A 25,562-nucleotide genomic window follows, 5' to 3' on the forward strand; every position below is an offset into this window, starting at 1 on the left:
CCAGATCATTTGACCTAATTGTTACTGTACCAGATCGTATGCATCGTATGACCCAATTCTAAATGTACCACATCATATGACCTAATTCTTACTATACCACATCGTATGACCTAATTCTTACTATACCACATCGTATGACCTAATTCTAACTACCACATCGTATGACCTAATTCTAACTGTACCAGATCGTATGACCTAATTCTTAATGTCCATGATCGTATGGTCTAATTCTTACTATACCACATCGTATGACCTAATTCTTACTATACCAGATCGTATGACCTAATTCTTACTATACCACATCGTATGACCTAATTCTAACTGTACCACATCGTATGACCTAATTCTTACTATACCACATCGTATGACCTAATTCTTACTATACCACATCGTATGACCTAATTCTAACTGTACCACATCGTATGACCTTATTCTAACTGTACCACATCGTATGACCTAATTCTAACTGTACCACATCGTATGACCTAATTCTTACTGTACACGATCATGGGACCTAATTCTTACTATAACAGATCATATGACCTAATTTTTACCAAGTTTCATCAATTAAGATTATAGCCTCTGCGTTTTGCTTTGATAATCTCCCCTAGTTTCATCAATTAGGATTTTAATCTCAGCGTTTTGCTATAATTTCCCCTAGTTTCATCAGTTAGGATTAGAATTAGCTTTGCTTACATTTCATATTCTTCTTTGTTTTCTCTTAATGTTCTCGATCACATCACTTACATATTTATGTCTTATTCCGAGTAATGAAGTAGACAGCATTCCGGCTAAATCAAAGTAGGTTAGAAGGAAAGACTACGTATGTAATTACTACACATACAGTCGTAAATTAGGTATGTAATGGAGCGTTAGCGAAAAATAAAAACAGGATATTTTTTCATTCACTTTTAACATAAAAGTTAAATAACGGAAGTAAATATGCGTCTGGCCACGTGTTTATAATGTACAGTTCCAGGAGAATAGTCAGTTGAAAAAAATAACATTTTTGTTGTAGTTTAATTAATAGTTTGACACAAGAGTTTTGATATCCAGTGTTACAATGTCTTAATATGTATACATATATGGGATGTTTATGTCGAGATAAACCACCGTCAGTCTGTCAGGGATGCGGTTTAGATGTTGACGAGGAAGCTAACAAACGGTAAAGGTAGGCAGTAATCGAGTTACTACACGGTTGATATCAAACCTCTGGCCGTTTTATTGCGTAAAACGCTTTACATACCATGCATATGAATTCTTACAAATGTATCTTACAAATGTTTTTATCTTAAGGGCAAGTGCATAAAATATAAATAAAACACTCAAAACCTGTATGGAATCGACAGTTATAGGGAATGCTGTCCTAAGTCTGCAACATCAAGCTGTTTTAAGTGAACAGCTTGTACTACACCCACGAATGGAGACTTGGTGAGGCCATATAGCTATCAGGATTGAGAGAATTTAAAATCTCAATTCCGTGTTTAAAACTGCTATTATTTTTTTTATTCGTTTCTTATTAGATTGCGGTACACCGGTTTGCGATAAGAGTTGTAATACATCACAAGGCGTAATATAAAAATTCCACCAAAATAACAATTACTGTCCTGCATTGTATTTTGTTTTGTTTTTGTTTTTTAAGTTTTTTTTCCTTCCAAATTTGTAGTGTTTAAGTCATCGACAATTGAAGATTTGACAATTTCATAAAGCAAAAAAAGGCAGGACGTTCACAAAAAGATTTCGGTAGTGTGCTGAAAATTCTTTGTAGATGTAAATCGTGCAGTAAAACAAAGCAGAATTAATCAAACGATAACGATTTGTAGTTACATTAAAAGTTATACATAAACTGTCAGTAAGCAACAGGCCGTTTGGGCTCTTCAAGGCCTGTCTTTTTATTCCTGAGTGTAAAGTTGTAGGACATCGATTTGTTAATGTAAAGGTCGCAGGGATTTTATTATATATGATTCAATATTGATTGTAAAGATCAAAGGGAGTTAGATATATGATTAAATGTTGATTGTAAAGGTCGTGGGGTGTTGACTTGTTAATCTAAATATTCAAGGTAAAGATCGTAACTGCATACTCGCTTACTATGACGACAGTTGCTCAATGTTACTTAAATGTGAGCAATTGTACAGTCTCGATTATATTCCACTGAGTTACACCAGAGGAGTGTCCTAACAACAGCGAAGGTCATAGGAAGGTGGTTGTCAAGGTGACTCAATAAATAACAACAAAGAAATGATAGCGCAAAGATTTCAATAAAGGGTCTTTTAAATGTCTCCCTTAGTAGGAAACACAGAGGAAATTCCCCGGATCTACACAAGGACACTTGTAGTTTGGGCATTATTCTTGGGTTGTCCATATCCTCGAACAGAAGTTACAGAAGAATTCGTCCTAGACCCGCAGGGGGCTAAAATAAGTCACGTTTTATGATATATAGAGAGACAAAGTAGGCATGGCGAAGCAGGGCAGCGTATGATTCCTAGGCAATACCATTCAGCCACCTCCTCAGGTACAACACACAGGTATAACACTCGGGTACAACACTCAGGTACAACACTCAGGTATAATACTCAGGTACAACATTCAGGTACAACACACAGGTATAACACTCAGGTACAACACTCAGGTACAACACACAGGTATAACACTCAGGTACAACACACAGGTACAACACTCAGGTACAACACTCAGGTACAACACTCAGGTACAACACTCAGGTACAACACTCAGGTACAACACTCAGGTATAACACTCAGGTACAACACTCAGGTACAACACTCAGGTACAATACTCAGGTACACTACTCAGGTATAACACACAGGTATAACACTCAGGTACAACACTTAGGTACAACACTCAGGTACAACACTCAGGTATAACACTCAGGTACAACACTCAGGTACAACACTCAGGTACAACACTCAGGTACAATACTCAGGTACACTACTCAGGTATAACACACAGGTATAACACTCAGGTACAACACACAGGTATAACCCTCAGGTACAACACTCAGTTACAACACTCAGGTACAACACTCAGGTACAACACTTAGGTACAACACTCAGGTACAACACTCAGGTATAACACTCAGGTACAACACTCAGGTACAACACTCAGGTACAACACTTAGGTACAATACTCAGGTACACTACTCAGGTATAACACTCAAGTACAACACTCAGGTATAACACTCAGGTACTACACACATGTATAACACTCAGGTACAACACCCAGGTACAACACTCAGGTACAACACTCAGGTATAACACACAGGTATAACACTCAGGTATAACAATGGGTACAATACTCTGGTATAACTATCAGATACAACACCCAGGTACAACACACAGGTACAACACTCAGGTACAACACTCAGGTATAACACTCAGGTATAACACATATGTATAACACTCAGGTACAACACTCAGGTACAACACACAGGTATAACACTCAGGTATAACACTCAGGTACAACACACAGGTACAACACTCAGGTACAACACTCAGGTATAACACACAGGTATAACACTCAGGTACAACACTCAGGTACAGCACTCAGGTACAACACTCAGCTATAACACTCAGATACAACACTCAGGTATAACAATGGGTACAATACTCTGGTATAACTATCAGATACAACACCCAGGTACAACACACAGGTACAACACTCAGGTACAACACTCAGGTATAACACTCAGGTATAACACATATGTATAACACTCAGGTACAACACTCAGGTACAACACACAGGTATAACACTCAGGTATAACACTCAGGTATAACACTCAGGTATAACACTCAGGTACAACACTCAGGTATAACACTCAGGTATAACACTCAGGTACAATACTCAGGTAAAACATTCAGCTATAACACTCAGGTATAACACACAGGTACAACATTCGGGTATAACTCTCAGGTATAACACTCAGGAAAAAACACTCAGGTATAACACTCAGGTACAACACTCAGGTACAACACACAGGTACAACACTCAGGTACAACACCCAGGTACAACACACAGGTACAACACTCAGGTACAACACTCATGTATAACACACAGGTATAACACTCAGGTATAACACTCAGGTACAACACTCAGGTACAACACACAGGTACAACACTCAGGTACAACACTCAGGTATAACACTCAGGTATAACACTCAGGTATAACACTCAGGTATAACACACAGGTATAACACTCAGGTATAACACTCAGGTATAACACTCAGGTACAACACTCAGGTATAACACTCAGGTATAACACCCAAATTATACATCTGCTTTTGAAATGAAAATTCAAAAGGAATGCTATATCGAGGAAGCAAACGTTAAAAATATCTCGGTATCAATATTACATGTATTCTGAAATGAATAAAAACGCGTTCTTTTGGATTTTGACACTGTCCCCTGGTAGCAGCTTTATTGTGTAGTTTAATATATGTATATATTTTATATAATCTGTCTGTATAATCACGATGGTAGTGTTACAAACTATATCCTGTCAGACCTTTATAACAGTCATCATATTGATGTAAACCGGCCGTGTCTTGTACATATCGACAATAAGGGTTTATTAAACCACTAATCTATAACAATGGCGGCCCAACTACAATAGAAACTAGTACTACTTCATTGTATAATCTACACTGTGTATTGTTCACTAAATCAATACACTACGCATGCGTGCCAATCGGTCATCTGGTTGCTGTATACATTTATATCAATATGTGTTTTGTTATGTACATTTAACTTATGTACGGTAGCCAAGTCGTATGCAATCCCGAAGATTTTTTTTTTTTTACAAAAACGAAAACACCAATCAAATCAGAGCTTCTCGCTACTGGTTAGTTTTTGTTGTCATACCTGTGATTTTGTTTACATTTTTATTGAGAGTTCCTGGGATTGTAACTTTTGTTTTAAAGTTGGTGTAGTACCCCAAATACGGTTATCATACATCCAGGTCCGAATTGTATTCTCAACATGATATTTACATAAATGTTTATTCAGCGTTTCTGGAATTACTTTTATTTTAACACATTTTAATGTATTTTAGCAGTTCGTGTATAACTGTAGTTATATTTGCAGGATGACACTCGGACGATACGCGGTGTCGTTTACGATTTGTCCCTGGACACCTCCATACCTACTGTTTGCGTTTATCGCGATAACGGCACGAATTGTAACTGATCTCTTAATACAATAACGGTTCCTTTAAAATCAGACATAAAACGGGCACTGATTGTTTCCTGAATTATGTCAGCTTTAGAAGAGCAGACGGTCGTGCAATCTGTGAAAATATGTGAACAGTGTACAGTGTATTGTATCATTATAAATGCCGATATATATTAAATGATAAATTTTAGATGTTTAATGATTTATTTCAGAAATTGAAATTTAGAATCATTTATGTGAGCAGGTATCGTGACTACAAAACTAACTAAGCATTAATCTCGTTATGTGATGCGGTATCACTTACAATATTACTTGGCGAGGCAGGTATATACGCCAGGTACTCGAAGTAGAGCCTCGTTATAGATAAAACGGTCAGTGCATGGTCGTCATGACAAATTGTATTGGAAACTTTCTGTTTGGAAATGAGATGCAAAATGCTGCCTTTGAGGATTGGGAAGAAGTATTAAAGGTGAGTTGCTGTATGGAACTGTCGGAAGGGACTCAGTGACGTGACTATATTTAACAAACATACCATTTAGAGTTATATTTAGAGATAATTCTGTTAAATAATTAAAGGTTTGGTATCTCGTACTTTGTACAGGAGGGCTCGGTGGTAGCAATGCTAGTAGAATGTTAAGATCCTGAGATTTACCATAGCCCTGCATGGCACGTGTAGATATTTCGAATAAAAATGGTCGTTTGATAATACAAATATTATCTGAAGATAAATAAAATCAAATAAATGTATATGAATTGGGGTTAATGACCCTAATCCTTCTTAATTCTGATATTTGTTAAGACCAAGTATTCTCTTACAATACTTCCTTGACTGCCTGACAACATTCGGAAGGCCCGTCGCATGCCATCCACAGCAATTACGGCAAAGTGTCTTGTCCAAGGACACAACAATGACAGCACAGACAGGCCCGTTTCTCAGCGTCCCGCGAAACACAAACCGACACGGGTAGTGCAGTTTTACAGAGATGTATCTTTCTTGTTTACTTTTGCCAAACAAACATTAATGACCTTCATTGTAACATCCCTCCGTGAACAGTCATGGCCATTATGAGGCGGAGTTACAGTGTAGTAGTCGGTGACTACCTCCCTGAACTACATACTGGAGGCCTGTCGCATGCCATCCGGAGCAATCCGTAGCAATCCGGGTAAAGTTCCTCGGGTGTTCACATGAAGCTACCTATACCTGGCCGGCGCTCTAACTGGCCGTGATAGCTTAGTAATGTGAGTGGGCCGAGGTAGCTCAATCCATTCCCCCTTATATAAACTATCACGCCCTCCCCCCCCCCCCCCCCCCCCCCAAAAAAAAAAAAAACAAAAAAAACCAACACACACACCCCTACCCCATCCCCTCCCCTCCCGCCTGAACTTTTGTGACCGTCGCTCTAACCGACTGAGTTATCACGGTTGACCTAAAAGTGAATTAAGCGGGGTTATGAATGAATGGCCCACGTGACAAACACTACACATAATTACATGGTATATTACAACTCTCGTAATCAATTACAAATACGAATATAAACACAATGATAGTCATCCTGACATACAAAATATGTATTACATGTGGGTCATAGACAATTAAATGAAGGTATGGATTTAATCATGAGCCTTTTTGATACTCTATTTTTAATGATATACATTCAGAGATTTGATACTTAAAAGAAAATTAGAGCAAAAGCACAAGGCAAATGTACTCATTCTTTGATTCTTCAGGCTAAGCACACAGTTGAAATGAGAGTGTCAAATCAACTCAACAGCCGAGCACTGATTCAACCGGAAGTTAGATTATCCAAGGGCAAGCTATTCAACGAATTCCCCGTGGTCCCTTCTGGTAAATCGAGTGACAACCTATTCTATAGAACGCCATGGACTTGTCGAGGAGTTGTCGGTCTGATTACGTACCTTATAGAGGGAACGGACAAGATCGCGTGCATATTCTTCAGTAACCCTTTAATAGGGTCAAACATTCTGGGGCTTCAATGGCTGACACTGGACGATGTAGTTCTGGAAAGTCGAGAAGAAATGATTATCAACTTTGAAAAGAAACAAAATGTGAACGCAAAGACATGGAAAACGGACGATATCCCGTGTCATTATCAGTTAGTCTCGGATTCGTTCATTGTGAGGGCTGTTATGAGTGGATCCAGCAGAGTTGCTCTACAAGTATCTCTTTTAGACTATAATCCAAAAATAGAACGGTCTCTGACCTTGAGCTCTTGGATGGAGAACCAACATAAAGTGAACAAGAAATGAGAATGATTTCATGAATGTATATGTGCAATGGAGAGATGGAGGAACTTTTCTTTGTCTCAGAGGAGCGACACACGGAACTCATAAATATAATCGGACTGTTCATTGCCATTTAATTAGAATGAACAATACCATTAGCACGTTATTCAACGCCGTCGTGAATGATCTTTGCGACCACCAATTATAAATTGGTTCAGTATACCCAACCAGAGTTCTTGTAATCCAGTCTTCCGCATGTATGTTACTGAATAACGTGAACATTTTCTGTGTATTTTCTTTTATATTATTTATCCTTTTTAAACAAATGATATTCTAATATTTAAACTTTTTATTGTATCTGTTCTTGCATTTCCTTATCGCCATACAATATATATAAGTTAACATTATAGGGCGGTCGGGTGACACAGTGGTAACACACTTGCTTTTCTCCTAGGCGGCCGGGTTTCGATTCCCCGATCGGATATGACAAGGTAGCCTACCCGACCACGTGGGTTTCTCCGTGTACTCCAGCTTTCTTCCAACAGTAAGACCCTTCGCGCGCTTCCATTCCGGCCTAGAGTGATTAATATAAGTTGATATTTCGCAATTGTTGTAACAAATTTAATTATTTAATAAATAACGTTTATATGTAAGTTAACATTGATATTGTTGCCTTCCAGCAGAAGCGGTGAAGGAGTATATGTATTTAAAAAAATCGTAAGATACGATCATTTAAACAAATGTTATGTGTTATGAATGCAACCGTCCTAACGTCCAAATAAAGCACTACGTTGAGAAACTTCAATTGTTGTGGGTAATGAACTATGTATCTAAACTGAAACCATAGGCTTGTGTCACGATCCGGATAATCACTATTCTTCATCATTGTTAAAATGAAAACTACCATTTAAATACAAAGATAATGTTTCCGTATTGAAATTCAATTTAATCATTTAATATGTGTCGATGAGATAACTAAAACTGTTCAAAATTATTTCTGACTTTTAATCCTTATATTTGATAAAATCCGTAATTATACACTGTATCAAAATGAATGTAATGAAATATTGTGATACAGAGTAAACATTTTTTGATTCCTGGGTTTAAATTGTGTTTTATTTGTCAATTTTCATGTAACAATAATATAGAAATGTACAACACATAGATTATACATATATGTGAACTGATCTATTAACAACCTAAAAATATGTATATACATAAAATGTACATGTATATGTTTTTTTTTAATTTTGATTTATTGACAGGTGATTGACAGTCATTTGTACATATCAATAATACTTATCAATAAATTTGACATGTCTTAAGAATTTGAGGATTAAAAAAAAATGAAACCCGAATCATTTTCACCTGTTTATCAGCCGAGATGGTCTCAGTTACCAGCCGTTCAATAGTGACATATACCTGGTCTTAATGTTTGTCAACAAATCTGAGATGCTGTTCATTCGACCGTCCAGTTATATAATCTGAAAGTGATTTAAAGTCCACGATACACTATAGTACCGAACGATAGGGAAATAGAGGGGCGTATAACAGGTTTTAAACATTAAGGAGTTTGTAAGGGGACACACAGAGGGAAATGTATGTTACTCAAATAAAAACAAGTTCCGTGTTCAGTGTTGGCTCAAAAAGAATGGAGGGTACAAGTAGAGCAACACAAACGAAACGACACCGAGTGTATAAGAAAAACACTTAGAGTTGCCGAGTAGACATCAAAACTAAAAACAACAAGGGGGTCCGAGTAGACATCAAAATTAAAAACAACAAGAGGATCCGAGTAGATATCAAAACGAACAAAAAAAAAAAAAAAAAGGTTCCGAATATACATCATAAGCAAAAACAACAAGAGGTTCCGAGTAGACATCAAAACGAACGAAAAACAACAAGAGGTTCCGAGTAGACATCAAAACGAATGAAAAACGACAAGAGGACCCGAGTAGACATCAAAACGAAAAACAAACAACAAAAAGTTTAAAAAGCTTAATTGATCTATTGAGATTAAACCTTATCTTTGGTAATATACGGCATACAATGACGTCAACAGGAAAGTTATTGAATGAAAAAACACTTTATACAGAGTTTGAAATGAATGACAAATTCAATCTCGATTTTGTTATACAAATCACCTTCCTTAAGATACATTAATATGGTGGAAATATCAACTTTCCCCTGCACACGCTCTTCATGTTATTAATGTGGTAATATTTTTCACGATTATATGTATATGCCAAAAATTGATACAGTATATCATTAAGTGCTTAAAAGCAAACGGTTCATAGCACGCCACACAAAGTTCCAAAGTTGTCGCCCTTGCTTAATATCCCTGATCGCATGTCTTGTCTCTTCACACTCTTCACTTTCCCCAGATTTACGTCTTCCCAAAACTCTTTGTTTTTCGTTTCTTCATTTCTCCAGTTAGGTTCCGAGTACGTCCTTGTGTTCGCGTGTTTTTTTTCATAGTTTTTGGTAAAACGAGTATTATTGATAAAATGGAATATATCCCTCTTCATCCCGAAAAAGTTATCAGTCAATTGAATATCCCTGTTTTAGGCCCCCATTATGTATGTCCTGGGTTCAGTGAACTACTGAAAGGAACGCGAGATATTTACAGAAGACATAAAAAATTATGTTAATAAGGTATTTCTTTTTTAAATAACATATTTTGTAATAGTTTTTAGAAAAGCTGTACAGGATTATTTGCAAGTAATGTAATGTAAACACATTTTTAAGGAAATGTAAAACAGATTATGTGGCAACAGTGACAACCCAATTTTTTCATTTTAGCTATCAATTCAGTAGTATTTATATAAAGAGTTGAACCCTATTCCATAATTTTAAACTGGATTTAGAATTGTGGCTTAATCCTCTTAATTCTTTGTAGAGGAAAAAGTTTGCAAACTTGTATTATATGAATACCGCTTACACACATTTCCGCATTGTAATAGCTAGAAATTAATTCGATAGACGTTCGGTAACACTGCTTAGTTCGTACAGGTCAATCATGCTTTTCCTCCATAAATGTACACTTTATATATTGGCTTTAAATACAACTTTAAGTCATGTCAGCTTAACGTAATCTAACCAATTTCTCTATAATTGATTTGCATTTCGTCAGTTAAATAATTATAATTCAAACTATGGTACAATATATATATTTTTTTCACAGTGTTATAAATGAATAATAAATTATAATGAACCAGCTAAAAATGTTTAAAATTTAAATTTGTTTAAATGATATAACTGGCAATGAAAAGCTTTCAATATAATACCTAAAATGCCATATTCCTGAATATACGAATTGTACCACATAAAGGGATGAATATATAAGTTGTTGCTTTGCATATTCCAAATAATATTTATTGAAATTATTGGGAAAAATATATTTCATTTTCAATCTGGCGATTGGGCAATCTACTACTTAGTGATTTTACTTACTTCTTCTGATGACGTGTGAGGTAGATCAACTGTATATAATGAATATATTAAACCTGAATTAATTATGTATCCTCTTATCGTTTATATAATGCATATCAGGTATTGCTATTATATATGATGTATTTGTAATTGATAATATGTACTAATATTATATTATTTATTTTATGCCTAGTAGCAAATACAGGTTGCTTTGCATATACATGTATATGTACATTATGGCGCCAAATCGCCCGACCCGTAATCGTCACCCGTGCATTATTCTTCGCAGAACCCCTCTAGATTTTGCGTCTCCTCCAACCATTCCGGTCTCTCGTGATTTGACTTGGATGCTGTGTTACAAGCAAAACGAAAACAAACAACATGGCGTCTGGAAGCCGAAGCGACATGGGAGAGACAATTTTGAATTCTCTAACAGCAGCAGAGCTAAAATAAGAGTTCAAAGTAATGCAATGATCAGAACACAAGAAATAGGGACAGAAAAAGATCAAGAACAATGATTGACAGTGATTCAGATTAAGTTTATCTATTATTGATCTTTGATCGGTGACAATCACGTGATAGAAAAAGAAACTTTTGTAAAGGACATACGTGTTTCGAATTTATTGTTAATATGACAAATATATATAACTGATAAAGACTTTAGATACTTGAATATTATAAATGAGTGTTTATTTTCAAATTTGTTACACTTAATGAGAAAATGAAATCTATTTAATAAATCAAAAAATGAAATGGATTATATTGTGCAGTAATGTTATTTCAACTATTCTTTTCTGTAATGTATAAATAAGCTATACAATAAATTGATTAAAACATATCATTTCCCACCGATATGGAAAAAGGTATGCATTATTCTCTATACATCAGTATTGAATTTAATGAATTGATATTAACTATTATTGTGTTTGAATATGAGATATTATGAAGACATGAATAGGCGTTGCCTGGAGTCTGATCCATTTGTCGTATTCAACGACAATAAAATATGTTGAAATTGAAATTAGAAATTATGTATGAGAATTAGATATTATTTATGAATATTAGGTGTTGTGTACATATATTACTTATCATGCATGAATATTAGATATTATGAATGAATATTAAATGTATGAATATTATATATCATGTACTAATATCAAACATTATGAATGAATATAGGATATAACGTATAAATATTAGATATCAAGTATGAATATTAGATATTAAGTATGAATATTAGATATTAAGTATGAATATTAGATATTAAGTATGAATATTAGATATTAAGTATGAATATTAGATATTAAGTATGAATATTAGATATTAAGTATGAATATTAGATACTGCATATTATAATTAAATGTTATGTATTAATAGTTGATATTTTGTATCACATTTGTGAGATTGTCAAATTGTTCATCAATATTTTAACTGTATGTAACAAATATTCTCTACTGTGACTTGTGCGTAATTAACGTTGCCGTTTGATTTAAGTCTCTTTTACTTCTCGAAAGAATATCTATAATATATCATTTTATAAGCAAGGTAACATTTTAACTTTAATGTGTATGATACTTTAGCTACCAAAGGTTTATATTTAAATTATGGTTTCTGAGATATCGATATTGGTTAAAATCTTTGTATGTATAAATCAATAAATCATCTTAAACTGTTAAGGAAGATAGGATTTGACCATGAGCTGGAAAATATAGATTAAATTTTTTTTATCTCGTAAGCATTTATCCAGTAAACATTTATCTCGTAAACATTTATCTAGTAAACACTTATCTAGTAAACATTTCTCTCGTTAACATTTATCTAATAAACATTTATCTTGTAAACATGAATATTATGTATCCTTTGTTCACATATTTGTTTACATTTCACGTCCTCAAGTTAGATGTTGATTATATTATTCAACACATATTACTGACCAAAAATGGATTTTTAATACTTCATGGTAATTGGATAGCATCAGAAAATATTTTACTTTGAAGCCTTCATTCTCAGGAAGATAAAATGGAAAACCAATATCTGACGCCATACATGTTGAGGTAATGGAAGAGTCATTTTATAATCAAGACGTACTACATTTGTTTAAACAATGGTTTAAATGTTCAACGTCTTGTGGAATTACAAATTACAAATTGATTTGTAAATTCTGTAAAGTGGACCTAATCTTAATTTAAAATTATCAATGGAATTGGTGATAAATTTTATTCTCAAATAGACGAGAAACTATGGTAAATGCATTATTTACACTCAGTGAACGATCACCACATTTATTATAGAATTTAATTAAGATAAGATATGTACGATACCTTAGGATTGTAAAATGGCCGGCCTGGGTCATTGTCTATAACATTTATTCATCCATCTGTGTGGCCTTTCTAGTTTTGACATCTTCAGATTATGTTAATGATTTAAATCCATTTTTGAATAAAAGTTTTTTGTTCATTTTGGAGTTGCGTTCTTTGGTCCGAGTTAAAACATTTCACTTGAATTGTTGTGCAAATTGACTTTGGATTAAAATCTGATCACTGTTACCTACCTTTGTAAGCATGACGTTGCGAAATACGACACAGTGTCGCATGTCAGTGTCTTTACGGTACATTTAATATTCGTTTTGTTATTCTAGAGGAAGTATATTATCTATCAGGGAGGTCGTAACGCAAATTGTTAATATGGCAACAAATCTATACCTAACAATATATAAACAAAATAATATAGATTATAATATCAATAAAAACAGTTTACAATGTTTGTTTGAAGTTTTACGTTCGATCGAGTGTAACTGTCAGGCCTTAGTAGTCCCTTACGTTGTAGCCTTTATGGTTGCCCTGTTCCAATACAACATACTGAATGATGAGTTAACGAACAAAAATTCTTCTCTGACCCATTGCAACACTTTGGATATGGAGTATCTTAATTTAAAATTACAATGCTGTCGTTTGTAGGTGTCTCTGGATACCCGTCCTCATTTGACCCTGGAAGTTGCTCGTAATGCCGATTTTGATTAAATTAACTTAATTTCAACAAACTACACCGCAGCTTCTCGCCGACATCATTACTTAATAGAATCGGAACGAATATATCTTCATAACGCTTACAAACTTTGGATGAAAGTAGGTATTTCCTCCAACGACGTCAATAAAACAACTTTCGGCTTACACAATAAACAGGATCCGGATTAAACAGTATATGACTAATGGCAGGGATGAGGTGAGCAGATGCCGCTATAAACAGGATCCGGATTAAACAGTACATGACTAATGGCAGGGATGAGGTGAGCATATGGCAGTGATGATGTGAGCAGATGCCGCTATAAACAGGGTCCGGATTAAACAGTACATGACTAATGGCAGGGATGATGTGAGCAGATGCCGCTATAAACAGGGTCCGGATTAAACAGTACATGACTAATGGCAGTGATGATGTGAGCAGATGCCGCTATAAACAGGGTCCGGATTAAACAGTATATGACTAATGGCAGGGATGAGATGAGCAGATGCCGCTATAAACAGGGTCCGGATTAAACAGTACATGACTAATGGCAGTGATGATGTGAGCAGATGCCGCTATAAACAGGATCCGGATTAAACAGTACATGACTAATGGCAGGGATGATGTGAGCAGATGCCGCTATAAACGTACAGTGTCCGGTTTATTAAGAGATCGGTCGTGACAGGTTATCCATTATAGTAAATAAAACATTCTATATATAGTGTGGTGAGTCGGTGATGTTCAAATTATTGTCTTAAAGAGGTAAATATCCATACAGATGCTCTGTAAGGAATGGGTATTGTGTCCCAATAAAGGAATGTTGACTATTTTAAAGTGTTATGTATTTATACATTACCGAGATGAATATCAATATATTAGCAGTCAACGATCTGTGCGAGATTAGGGGTACTGACTCGAGGGCCGGAAGATGTCGGTAAACATATATTGGGGGTGCAATGTTGATAATTCATCTGTCAAATTCAACTACATGGTGTCCTGTTGGAAAACACGGGCTAGACGTGAAATGTTTTATGAGTAGTCGTTACCTATCTACCGTGTGTCCGTCCCAATTTAGAGGGGAGATAGTCTAGTCGATCAAGCCTATATTTCCCAGCATGCCCGGCGCTGATGGAGAGCTCGACGTCAAATAGTGTAAATATTTAACTTTGTGAAGTGTGCCGACGAGAGAATTAAAAAAAAAATATGAGTGAGCGTTTTGCCTCTTTCTTGTGCCGCGATATCATTGTATATTTTCGTAGTACAGGTATCAATTAGATTTTTAAATTTATTTTTGTTGTAATAGAGAAATGATATTTTCATATTTCAGTCCATGGAATAAATTAATTTTCTACACGATAATTTGTAATTTTATCAGGAAACATCATCGTTGTTGCTAAACACTGAATACAATAATTTAATCACAAATTGATACAAAGAGTTAAGACTGATAGTCATAGGTATGCTATTTAGGGACTAGCCGTTTAGGTCTGGGTATCAAACAAATGTCCAGCTATTCAGAATAACCAACTGTAGTTCTAGGAGTCTAGACAATATGTCTAGGTTCGGAATGGGGCCTATGGCGTTTTTATAGGGTGTCAAGACTTTGTTGGCAACCTTAGCCTTGGGTTTCAGATTTTGAAGGCAATCTTAGGACTAAGTGCTTAGATTTGAAAGTGAAACCCTAAACGTTTTGTTGTTAGCATTTAGACAGCTACCTTGCGTCACGATCGTAGCCTTTCAACGTGGTAGGGCTGCTGACAATGTACATAGCCCATAATTTCAACTGCAAAAGGGATTTTTTTTATTGTTTAGCAGATTAGCAACGTAAGCTTTCTGACAATAAGTTCTTTAATATTGGCACAGAATTGTGATATTAACATATGGCTAGATTTGAGCTGATTGCTACTTCTCTTTTTGGTATTACGGAGAGAGATGATATCAAAAGGATGCCCCTATGAACCTCTAAAACTTGAAAAAAAATCCCAAACAGATGGTAAAATTGACGTAAGCAGAAACCAAAAACGGAACCGGAAATCGGTTCGATAACGATAAAAACAGACCGGAACGGTAGTGTTTATACAAATTACGGAATGTGGAAAACTAATGAAATTCTTAACAGGAAATTTAAAACCGATTGTATAGCAGGCCTCTACAAGGAAACGCATAACAAAATTCAGCGCCCTGTCCTCACCTCCCATACTGTAGTAACATATGGAGGCCTATGGCGGCCGTTGCATCTATTTGTGAACTTAACCAATTTTAAAGAAATGTTTCCAATACGACATTTAGCTTAAATCGCTTACAAGAAAATCGTTTTTGTAGAATCATTATTTTCAATTAATAGGAGTATTAGTAAATTTACGGACTTACCGCATAGCACGTTTAGAAATATTAAATATTTAATGTTGATAATTTTAAGGCATGAAGTTAATCAAACAGACATAACATGTTCCACCAGACTTTAAATACATACATGGCAGACAAGTGTTTGGTGTATTTGCAGTTTAAATGTGTTGCTGATTTTAAACATTTACGTGTGTCTTGGACGAGGATGTGAAGTGAATGAAAAACAAATTAGGACAGTTCTGTGTGTCATCGCGTCCGCCATGTAAACATACTACTTCGAAAGCTATTGTTGATAGATCTGTGGGAACTTTGTATCCGACCTACGGACAACAACTGTCCAAATGTATATTCACTATTGCTGTTAATCTGTTTTCATTTTCCATGACACATGCCTGCCTAGACTCGATCGACCAATACCATCACCTGTTGGGTATGGGCACTGGGAATCTCGATATGATATTATACCTATAGTTCGATTGTTTAGAGGGAACAAGGACGTATCTCCAGCAATCCCTGGCGTGCTTAGAAGTAAAGGGACGTATCTCAAATTTATCAATTTTTAGATTTTGATAAATTACAATTCCGACTGAGCTTTTCTTATAGAATATGTTCCTTATATCAATTGAAATTGTCTAATTCTTTTAAATCACACAGTATTTTAACAGAATTAGACCATTTCAAATGATATAATGTACAAATTATATAAGAAAATCTCACTCGTAGTTGTAATTTATTAAAATCTAAAAATGGATAAATTTGAGATACGGCCCTTTACTTCTAAGCACTCCATGTTGGAGATACGTCATGAAACAATGTTTATAAATTGATAATGCTTGCTGACCTGTCAATGACATTATAAATGACTTTTTCACTGGACATTGCATCATTAGGGTAGTTTGGAACTAGATTTCCTTTTTTCTATAAATAACTTTTTTTTTTTTTTCAAATGAAATTATAGCTTTTGAGATACATGTTTAAGGTACTTAGAACGAGATAAAAACAAACCGAATCTTGGAGGCACCAAAACAAAACGAAAAACAGCACAAATTAAGAGATATCAAACAAATGGAAAGACAACAAACGAACCGACGATACTCTAAAACAATGGAGAAGGCAACAATAGAAACTGAGGAGATACGAAAACATAAAAAAAAACACAATTAATTTTGTTGACAAACAAAACTAAAGAAAAACGATATAAAAGTCAGCGATAAAAATCATAATGACAGCACGACGATAAACAGAAACAACAGAAAAAACTAAATCAAGGCAAACATGTCTGCAAAACCCGTCTAAATTAGTTATTCATTTGACCTTTACCCCTATCGCTGTAAAGTAACACTAGGGCTTGGTAGGAAATGTTCCAGAACTGAGTATGACCTTAACGAGTTTTGATATTTCTGAGTATGTATATCTGTAGCGAAGAAATCATTTCGTTAAAGAAATATTTTGAAAATTATTATTTTTTGTTTGTTTATACCCTTGCCTACGTAGTATTTGGCTTCTGCATATATAATATGGCGAAATAAAATTAAGTTGAGTAAATTGAATTAAAGTTACTGGTGGTTACAACATACATTGTGATAGATTTGTAAATTACATTTCATGTAAACCTTGTCAAATAAACTCTATACGGGATTACAGCCCAGGAACTAATAACTGTCTAATACTCAAACATCTCGTAACGTAATACCATATAAGGTAATGCTTAGTTCACCTCGTGAAGATACATCTTGCTCTTTGTAACATAACACCTTTGATGTCTCATTCGTGACGTAACACCTTGTAAGGCCACACCTGGTGACGTAACACTTTGTGACGTAACACATTGTTACGTAACAATTGGTGATGTAACATATTGTGACGTTAACTCTTTGTGACGAAACTCTGTGACGTAAGACTTTGTGACGTTAATCTTTATGACTTAGCATCTGGTTACGTTACTCTTTATAACGTAACACCTTGTGACGAAACTCTTTGTTATCTATCATCAGGTGACGTAATTCTTCGTTATCTATCACCTGGTGACGTAACTCTTTGTGACGTAACACCTGGTGACGTAACTCTTTGTTATCTATCATCTGGTGACGTAACTGTTTGTTATCTATCATTTGGTGACGTTACTCTTCATGACGTAACACCTTGTGACGTAACTCTTTGTCACGTAACACCTCGTGACGTAACTCTTTGTCACCTATCATCTTATCATGTTAAACAAAGCAAAGAGTTTAATTATGTAGTCCTTTTAGATAATAAAACACGTCATACAAGGCATATATTATCAAAATGCTTTGATTGATTTACAGTTGTGTCAGGGTAAAACAAAGATAACATACGTCTAGGTACTTTAATATCCTGTAAGGTCAAGATTCGATTCCTAGTTCTAACGGACCTCTAAATATGAGGTTCAAGAAAACAAGAAACGCCATGAAATACGACACGTGATCTTGATATGCAGCTCTGCTGTGCCAAGACTTGCCTAATATGACGTATAACGTGGTGCAGAAATAACCTTAGTCTTATTCAATGATAAATGTCGGTATGGAAATAATAAAAACAACGATCAATATGGCCGATGTCATCATCATTTGTGGTGTGCTATTGTTATTCAGGAACAAAATTAAACACTTATATAGAAAAATAGTCAAAGACGTGTACAATGGAAATCTATATCCATGTGGGACGAAATAAAACCTTAAAACAGAGCCATTTACACCCGGTGTGCCTCGCAGTATGAGTACCCTACAACACATTGTTATGTCACCGCATCGTTTCTTTAACCAGGTTAGGCGATCATCAACAAAGACAGGGCTTTAGAAATATTGAATGCACTTCGTAGCCATCAGACTCGGTTTTCACACGCCAAATTAATGTTTTGTTTTTGTTTGTGTCCATGTTACATTGTATAAGGTATGGTCTGTCTGGGTATGTTATATTGTCATTGAAATCTACAGATATCGATCTGGCTTATTCTCCATGTGAAATGTAAATAGCGCCAGCCGTGTATTCTACAGCGTTTTAGAAACAAGGTTTTCCAGGCATTAATCATTGTCAACATATCCATGTTTATTTCTGTCAATATTTGTTCCAAAATCTTACCAACACGTATCCATTTCAAATAATTATACAACACACAGGATGGTATGTTTTCATCCTGTTATTGCTTCTTGGTAGCCTCCCTCGTCTGGCTATTACGTTTTACAGGTAACCTCCCTCTGTCATATTGTCTTATCTGGATATTGTGTTTGACAGGTAACCTCCCTTTGTCATATTGTCTTATCTGGATATTGTGTTTGACAGGTAACCTCCCTCTGTCATATTGTCTTATCCGGATATTGTGTTTGACAGGTAACCTCCCTTTGTCATAGTGTCCTATCTGGATATTGTGTTTGACAGGTAACCTCCCTTTGTCATATTGTCTTATCCGGATATTGTGTTTTACAGGTAACCTCCCTCTGCCATATTGTGTTTGACATGTAACCTTTCTTTGACATATTGCTTTGTGTGGCTGTTACGTTTTACAGGTAACCTCCCTTTGTCATATTGTTTTGTGTGGCTATTACGTTTTACAGGTAACCTCCCTTTGACATATTGTTTTGTGTGGCTGTTACGTTTTACATGTAACCTCCCTGTGTCATATTGTTTTGTGTGGCTATTACGTTTTACAGGTAACCTCCCTCTGCCATATTGTGTTTGACATGTAACCTTTCTTTGACATATTGCTTTGTGTGGCTGTTACGTTTTACAGGTAACCTCCCTTTGTCATATTGTTTTGTGTGGCTATTACGTTTTACAGGTAACCTCCCTTTGACATATTGTTTTGTGTGGCTGTTACGTTTTACATGTAACCTCCCTGTGTCATATTGTATTATCTGAATATTGTGTTTTACAGGTAAACTCCCCCACAGCCATCCACAAATAAGACAGTATTCGTTTAAACAGCTAATCAATTCATGGAACACTTTTGCTGAAAAAAGTGGTATAATCCAGTACACTCAATGGAAATCTGAACGTTGGAGGAACCGATCCATAAAATATTCAGCCCAGACTGTAACCGGACATCCCGGAAACAGAATACAAGAATTTGATTGGTCAGAGTGGCGGACGCCGAAAAAAGGACAAAAATTGTCGATTTATTCACATTTACATCTTTATTACATTTGTAGATCGTGGTACCAGGATGTTATTTACTTTCATAATTTTCTGTTTGATTAAAACCACGTAAGAACCTATGCCATATCCGTGCCGTCACACTGGTATGTCTCACTCGTACACAGGACATCTTACCCGGTCAGGAGCAGTAAATCCTCGTGTTAAAGACTTTGGTTTGCCTTGGTCGGGGGAGAATCCTCCTCGCTTGTGCGGATGGTCACCACTGTGACAAATCGCGTGATTTGGCCAAAAAATACTTAAGATACTTACTAATAAAAGTAGTTTGAAATATTATATTTGATGTTGCAGATTCATTTTGGTTGCTTTTATGTCCGCAAGCAGATGACACGAAAGCAAGTCCCAACAATTTCAGGGGTTCCCACATTAGTCGCCTCTGACTCACATGCTGTAGTGTTTTCATATTTTTCGACTTGCAAAGGAATTTTGATTTATGTATTGAAACATTAACTGAAATACTTTAATGATGGATTATCCTTTTCCATGCATGGCTGTGTGCTATGTTGTGGTTCCTTTTGTTGTGTAATACCTTTATTATGATGAATATTGAATAAAATAAATAAAAACTAGTACAACCTCATTTGATTCTTTTCATAATCATACAATGCTTTGGAATTAAATGATAATTATATGTATTTATACAAATAACTTAAATAACAAAATACAGCAATAGAATACTGCATCATAATAAAAGTGAATTATTCTGGAAACGTTTATGACAATGTATTACACTTTAATTAATATCTATCATTTATGAATATCAAACATTGATTAAAGTATGATACAGTACATTGTTATAAAGTTTCCGTAAAATCTATAATGAAATATTGGTTATTATCGAATATTAATTAATAATGAATTATTGATTCTTAATTAATAATGAATTATAAATTCTTAATTAATAATGAATTATTGATTCTTCATTAATGATAAATTATTGATTACTGTATCAGTTTATTAATCATGATATTTATGTGAACATATAAAAATATAGGTAAATACATAGATAAGCATATTAAAGGGGCATCTCTTCGTTTGAATAAAGTTTAGGTTGTCAAAATGGAACCCAATAGGAATATGTATTTTCCCCAAGTAGTAAAAGTTATAATCTTTACATAAATACTGTAGTTTTACTTTTAAGATAAACCAAAGCTCTTCATGCATTAAGTCCTTAAATTCTTAATTCGCCGGAAGTATCACTAATTACAACAAAGACAGATGGCATTTGGGTACGATTCATTCTTTTTCTGTACATTTTAGCGTTACTTTCATTACTAGTAGGCACAAACACTCATATAATCCTGGTTTTAACATAGATTTCATCAGTAGAAATTTTGCTTTTTTCTGCTGTCCGAATGAAGAAATGCCCCTTTTAATGTTATTAATAGGAAGACATATATTTTATATACCATTACGACGAACAATTTACCATGAGTGCTTATCAACTCATAGAGGACACAAACATATCGTATCATACCTAATGTTAACGGAAATGGTTGTTCTTTATCTCCGTAATGTTTTCTGTATAGTACACACATCGTTATATTTACTTTTACAAAACCTCTCTAAGTATATCTGTTTCTATATACAGTGTAAGCTATATATCAGTAACCATTATCTATAATTGGGCACCTTGCAATTGGGCGGATATCTTAACACCCACATCCTATCCATAGTGAAAGATTTGTTGTTTTGCATTATAGGAAATGTACTGTGAGAAAGTACAAATTGACGTTTCAATAAATAATAGAGGTTTAGAATGAAATTATGAGGTCAAACCAGGTACAAACATTAGTGACGATGATAAAAGATAGGTATTACTTACAGGTTATATACAGTAACAAAATAATCGTGATTTGTCCCCTCCTCGTTGTTGGACACAGCCCTCCCCGATTCCACCTGACATAACAAAAAGGAATGAAAGATAATGGAGACAGGTAACAATAGGTATAAAATAATTCTTTATTATCTTGAGTTACAGGTAGACAGATCAATGTGTTAAAGAAGGTGAAGAATCGGGGTGTTGCTAAGTGATTCTATATCAAATAAAACATTTCAATAGATTTTAAAACTGTCCCAATCATTAACTATTATGCAACAGAGAGTGCACTGGTTGGCTTTCCCCGCTACAAATAATGTTCCCGTTGTCTGGCACAATTGATCCAGTCTAGATCGATGGGTTAGTATCATACAGGTAAAAATATTTTTTTGTTTTCTATTGAAATTATGTTTTTGGGTTGATTCACAAGCAAACAATATCAGGTCGGAGATCTTTAATAAAAACATCTATATGGTATGACTCAGCTCATTATACTTAAAGACTTTTTTATTTTTCAATAAAAAAGAATGATATGATAATTTAAAATTTCTTTACAATAGAAATTATTTGTGATATTTGTCTCTATTGTCATTTTAGTGAATTTATTTTTGAATATTTTTGAATTCGGGAGTGATATACGATACATAACAGCATTGGGAATAGAGCTCTTTTCACTCGATCTTGTAAACAATTTATATATTTCATATGTAGCAGATATATCAATTGACATCCCCTTGATTTCATTTCAAAACAATTTTTAACATTTCAAAATGTTTTCTTTATCTGTTATTGTCACATAACAGTAGAAAACTGTTTATTACATTTAAAACGTTGGAAAATATTCATTCTTATTTCTTATAAGTGATTGATGATCGTCCTTAGCTGGTTTGGTTTAGTTTGTTAAACGTCCTATTAACAACCAGGATCATTTAAGGACGTGCCAGGTTTTGGAGGTGGAGGAAACCGGAGTACCCGGAGAAAAACCACCGGCCTACGGTCAGTACCAGGTAACTGCCCCGCGTGGGTTTCGAGGGAGGGCACATCCTGCAACGGGAGCATCAGGTACACTTAACATCCCCTACAAAGGACTAACCCCATATTCGGATACTGGACTGGTCGAAAAAGAACATTGTTTTGACCATGAACGTGAAAGGGACATTTACTTCTAAGAAAAACATCATTTTTTCTATTATGCATAAATGTCATATAAAACTCAAATAAAAATCTTTAATGATTAATGATTATGCGTCAAATAAATCAAACAAGGGTTAGCGTATCTAAAAACAATGAATCTAAGAACAATAGAGGACATTTCAATGGCTGGAAGAAATACAATATGTTTGTTGGTTAAAAGTCTAGAGCTATCAATAAACCATGTAGCATAGCTGTTGGCTTTTTGCCCCAAAGAACAGGCGAACAATATGTACATTTTCTTCGACCATTGTCCATCTGTCCTGAACACGTGATCCCCGTTAGTGGACAAGCAACATTCATTTTAATTATTCAGACATTTTCCATTTTATAGCATCCGCGAAATAGTTGTCGTGAATGATAAATTCACTCGTCGTGTAATTCAATAGGAACACTGTTGGCTTACACTGTGTGTATTCATAGGGCTATCGTAGATGTCTTAGTCGAAAAAAACATATAAACACAGACAAATTTCAACATAACCGTGACTTACAATAAAACGAAAATAAGAAATATACATCAAAGTGGTTAGAGGACGAATTAAACGCCGTATACCATGATGTTGAGATCTACTGTATATTTCTGATCAATTCAAATCATACCTTCGGCAGGAGTCACGTGTCTGAAGACCGTTAGACATGCTTTCTGATCATAGACAGACCGTGACATGTACAGAATTTAACCCGCTGAACCCAGACACGCTAGCGGTATGTCGTTTTCTCGGAGGGGACATATGATCGGACGGGGGGCCGCGGTGGCCGAGTGGTTAAGCTGTCCCGACACTTTAACGCTAGCCTTCCACCTCTGGGTTGCGAGTCCGAAACCTACGTGGGGCAGTTGCCAGGTACTGACCGTAGGCCGGTGGTTTTTCTCCGGGTACTCCGGCTTTCCTCCACGTCCAAACCTGGCACGTCCTTAAATGACCTTGGCTGTTAATAGGACGTTAAACAGAAACAAACAATCAAAATGATCGGACGGACAAGGCCGATCAGTATCCTGTTCGGATACCGTTATTAGGGACCAACCAGCCAATTGTTTTCCAATAGACTTCAGTGTTAACGCTTTTCGTTGACGTCTTTTGTAGACAGGTAGTTCAGTTGCGTTCAACAATAATTGTTATAATAATAAATCAGATTGCTTTCAGCTTAATTATATACTTAAAGCAACATTAACGATACCAGGCGAGAATGGAGTATTACAGTACAGTATATCTACCTTGCATTAATGTTTAAATGATTTTTTCTTGAAGTGATTAACGTAGCCTTTTCACAAAACAAACCTAAACATTATTCAAATCAATCTAAAATTTGATTTTCTAGAAAAAGTTAGCAATTTTGTGTTCTTCAAATCACAATAATAAACAGAAAATTGTACTGAAGTTCTCGGATATCTTAATCGTTAAATGCCCTGTATAGAAATGTATGTAACATATAGGTTGAGTGATCGGACTTAGGTAAGGTATGAACTGAAATAATGCCATATCCGGGCTCCATGTAAATCTATTTATGCATCTTCGGTCCTGTCACAGACAACACAAAGAATGTATAGATTGAAAATGGCCACCATATATGGCATATGGTGACATTTAATATCAATTCTAAACATATTACAAATTAACAATACAAAATTAACATAGCATAACACAATAATTAAAAACCGTCCAAAAATAAACATCTAAAAAATGACAATAGTAGTCAATTACAACAAAAGCCTGTGTGGGGGTTGCCAAACTCCGCCGCCTTAAAAAACAGGCATGTGAAACATCATCCAATATAGTAAACATAAAATAAGAAGATAAAAGAATCAGGGGAGGAAGTGGGTGGGTTAAGTGTGAAGGCCAAAGGAACTCAGGAAATTAGTAGAATATTTCAAATTACAAAACTTTGTTGACAATTTTTTAATGGCGCGCGTCGAAAGCTGCTACCCATAATTCCTAGCTGCTTGACAGGGGCAGATAAGTATGTATGGAAATATAAGTTATAAAGGGGAATAACTCGTGTATAATTTGTAGCAAAATAATATGAAAATTTGGAAATGTGCAGGCCTCACGATGCATAAATTAAGCTAAGTGCTTAGCTGCCCTTTATGCATCTTCGGTCCTGTCACAGACAACACAAAGAATGTATAGATTGAAAATGGCCACCATATATGGCATATGGTGACATTTAATA

The 25,562-nt window shown here is 35.1% G+C and overlaps 1 protein-coding gene across 1 annotated transcript; it reads left to right on the top strand.

The window, feature by feature from the left end:
- The first annotated feature begins 5,426 nt into the window (after positions 1-5,426).
- Positions 5,427-8,620, top strand: LOC117317057. Its single transcript, XM_033871843.1, has 2 exons — positions 5,427-5,655; positions 6,915-8,620. The coding sequence occupies exons 1-2, from the start codon at positions 5,566-5,568 to the stop codon at positions 7,452-7,454; spliced, it is 630 nt and encodes a 209-aa protein (XP_033727734.1). The 5' UTR covers positions 5,427-5,565; the 3' UTR covers positions 7,455-8,620.
- Positions 8,621-25,562: the final 16,942 nt, after the last annotated feature.

This window comes from Pecten maximus, chromosome 18, assembly GCF_902652985.1.
Source record: "Pecten maximus chromosome 18, xPecMax1.1, whole genome shotgun sequence".
NCBI lineage: Eukaryota > Metazoa > Mollusca > Bivalvia > Pectinida > Pectinidae > Pecten > Pecten maximus.

What these genes read in the sequence shown, in the direction of transcription:
- LOC117317057 (XM_033871843.1), top strand. Translation starts at nt 5,566, where the DNA reads ATGGTCGTCATGACAAATTGTATTGGAAACTTTCTGTTTGGAAATGAG. An exon ending in ATTGGGAAGAAGTATTAAAG is followed by an intron (nt 5,656 to 6,914) that starts GTGAGTTGCTGT and finishes TTGATTCTTCAG; the next exon opens with GCTAAGCACACAGTTGAAAT.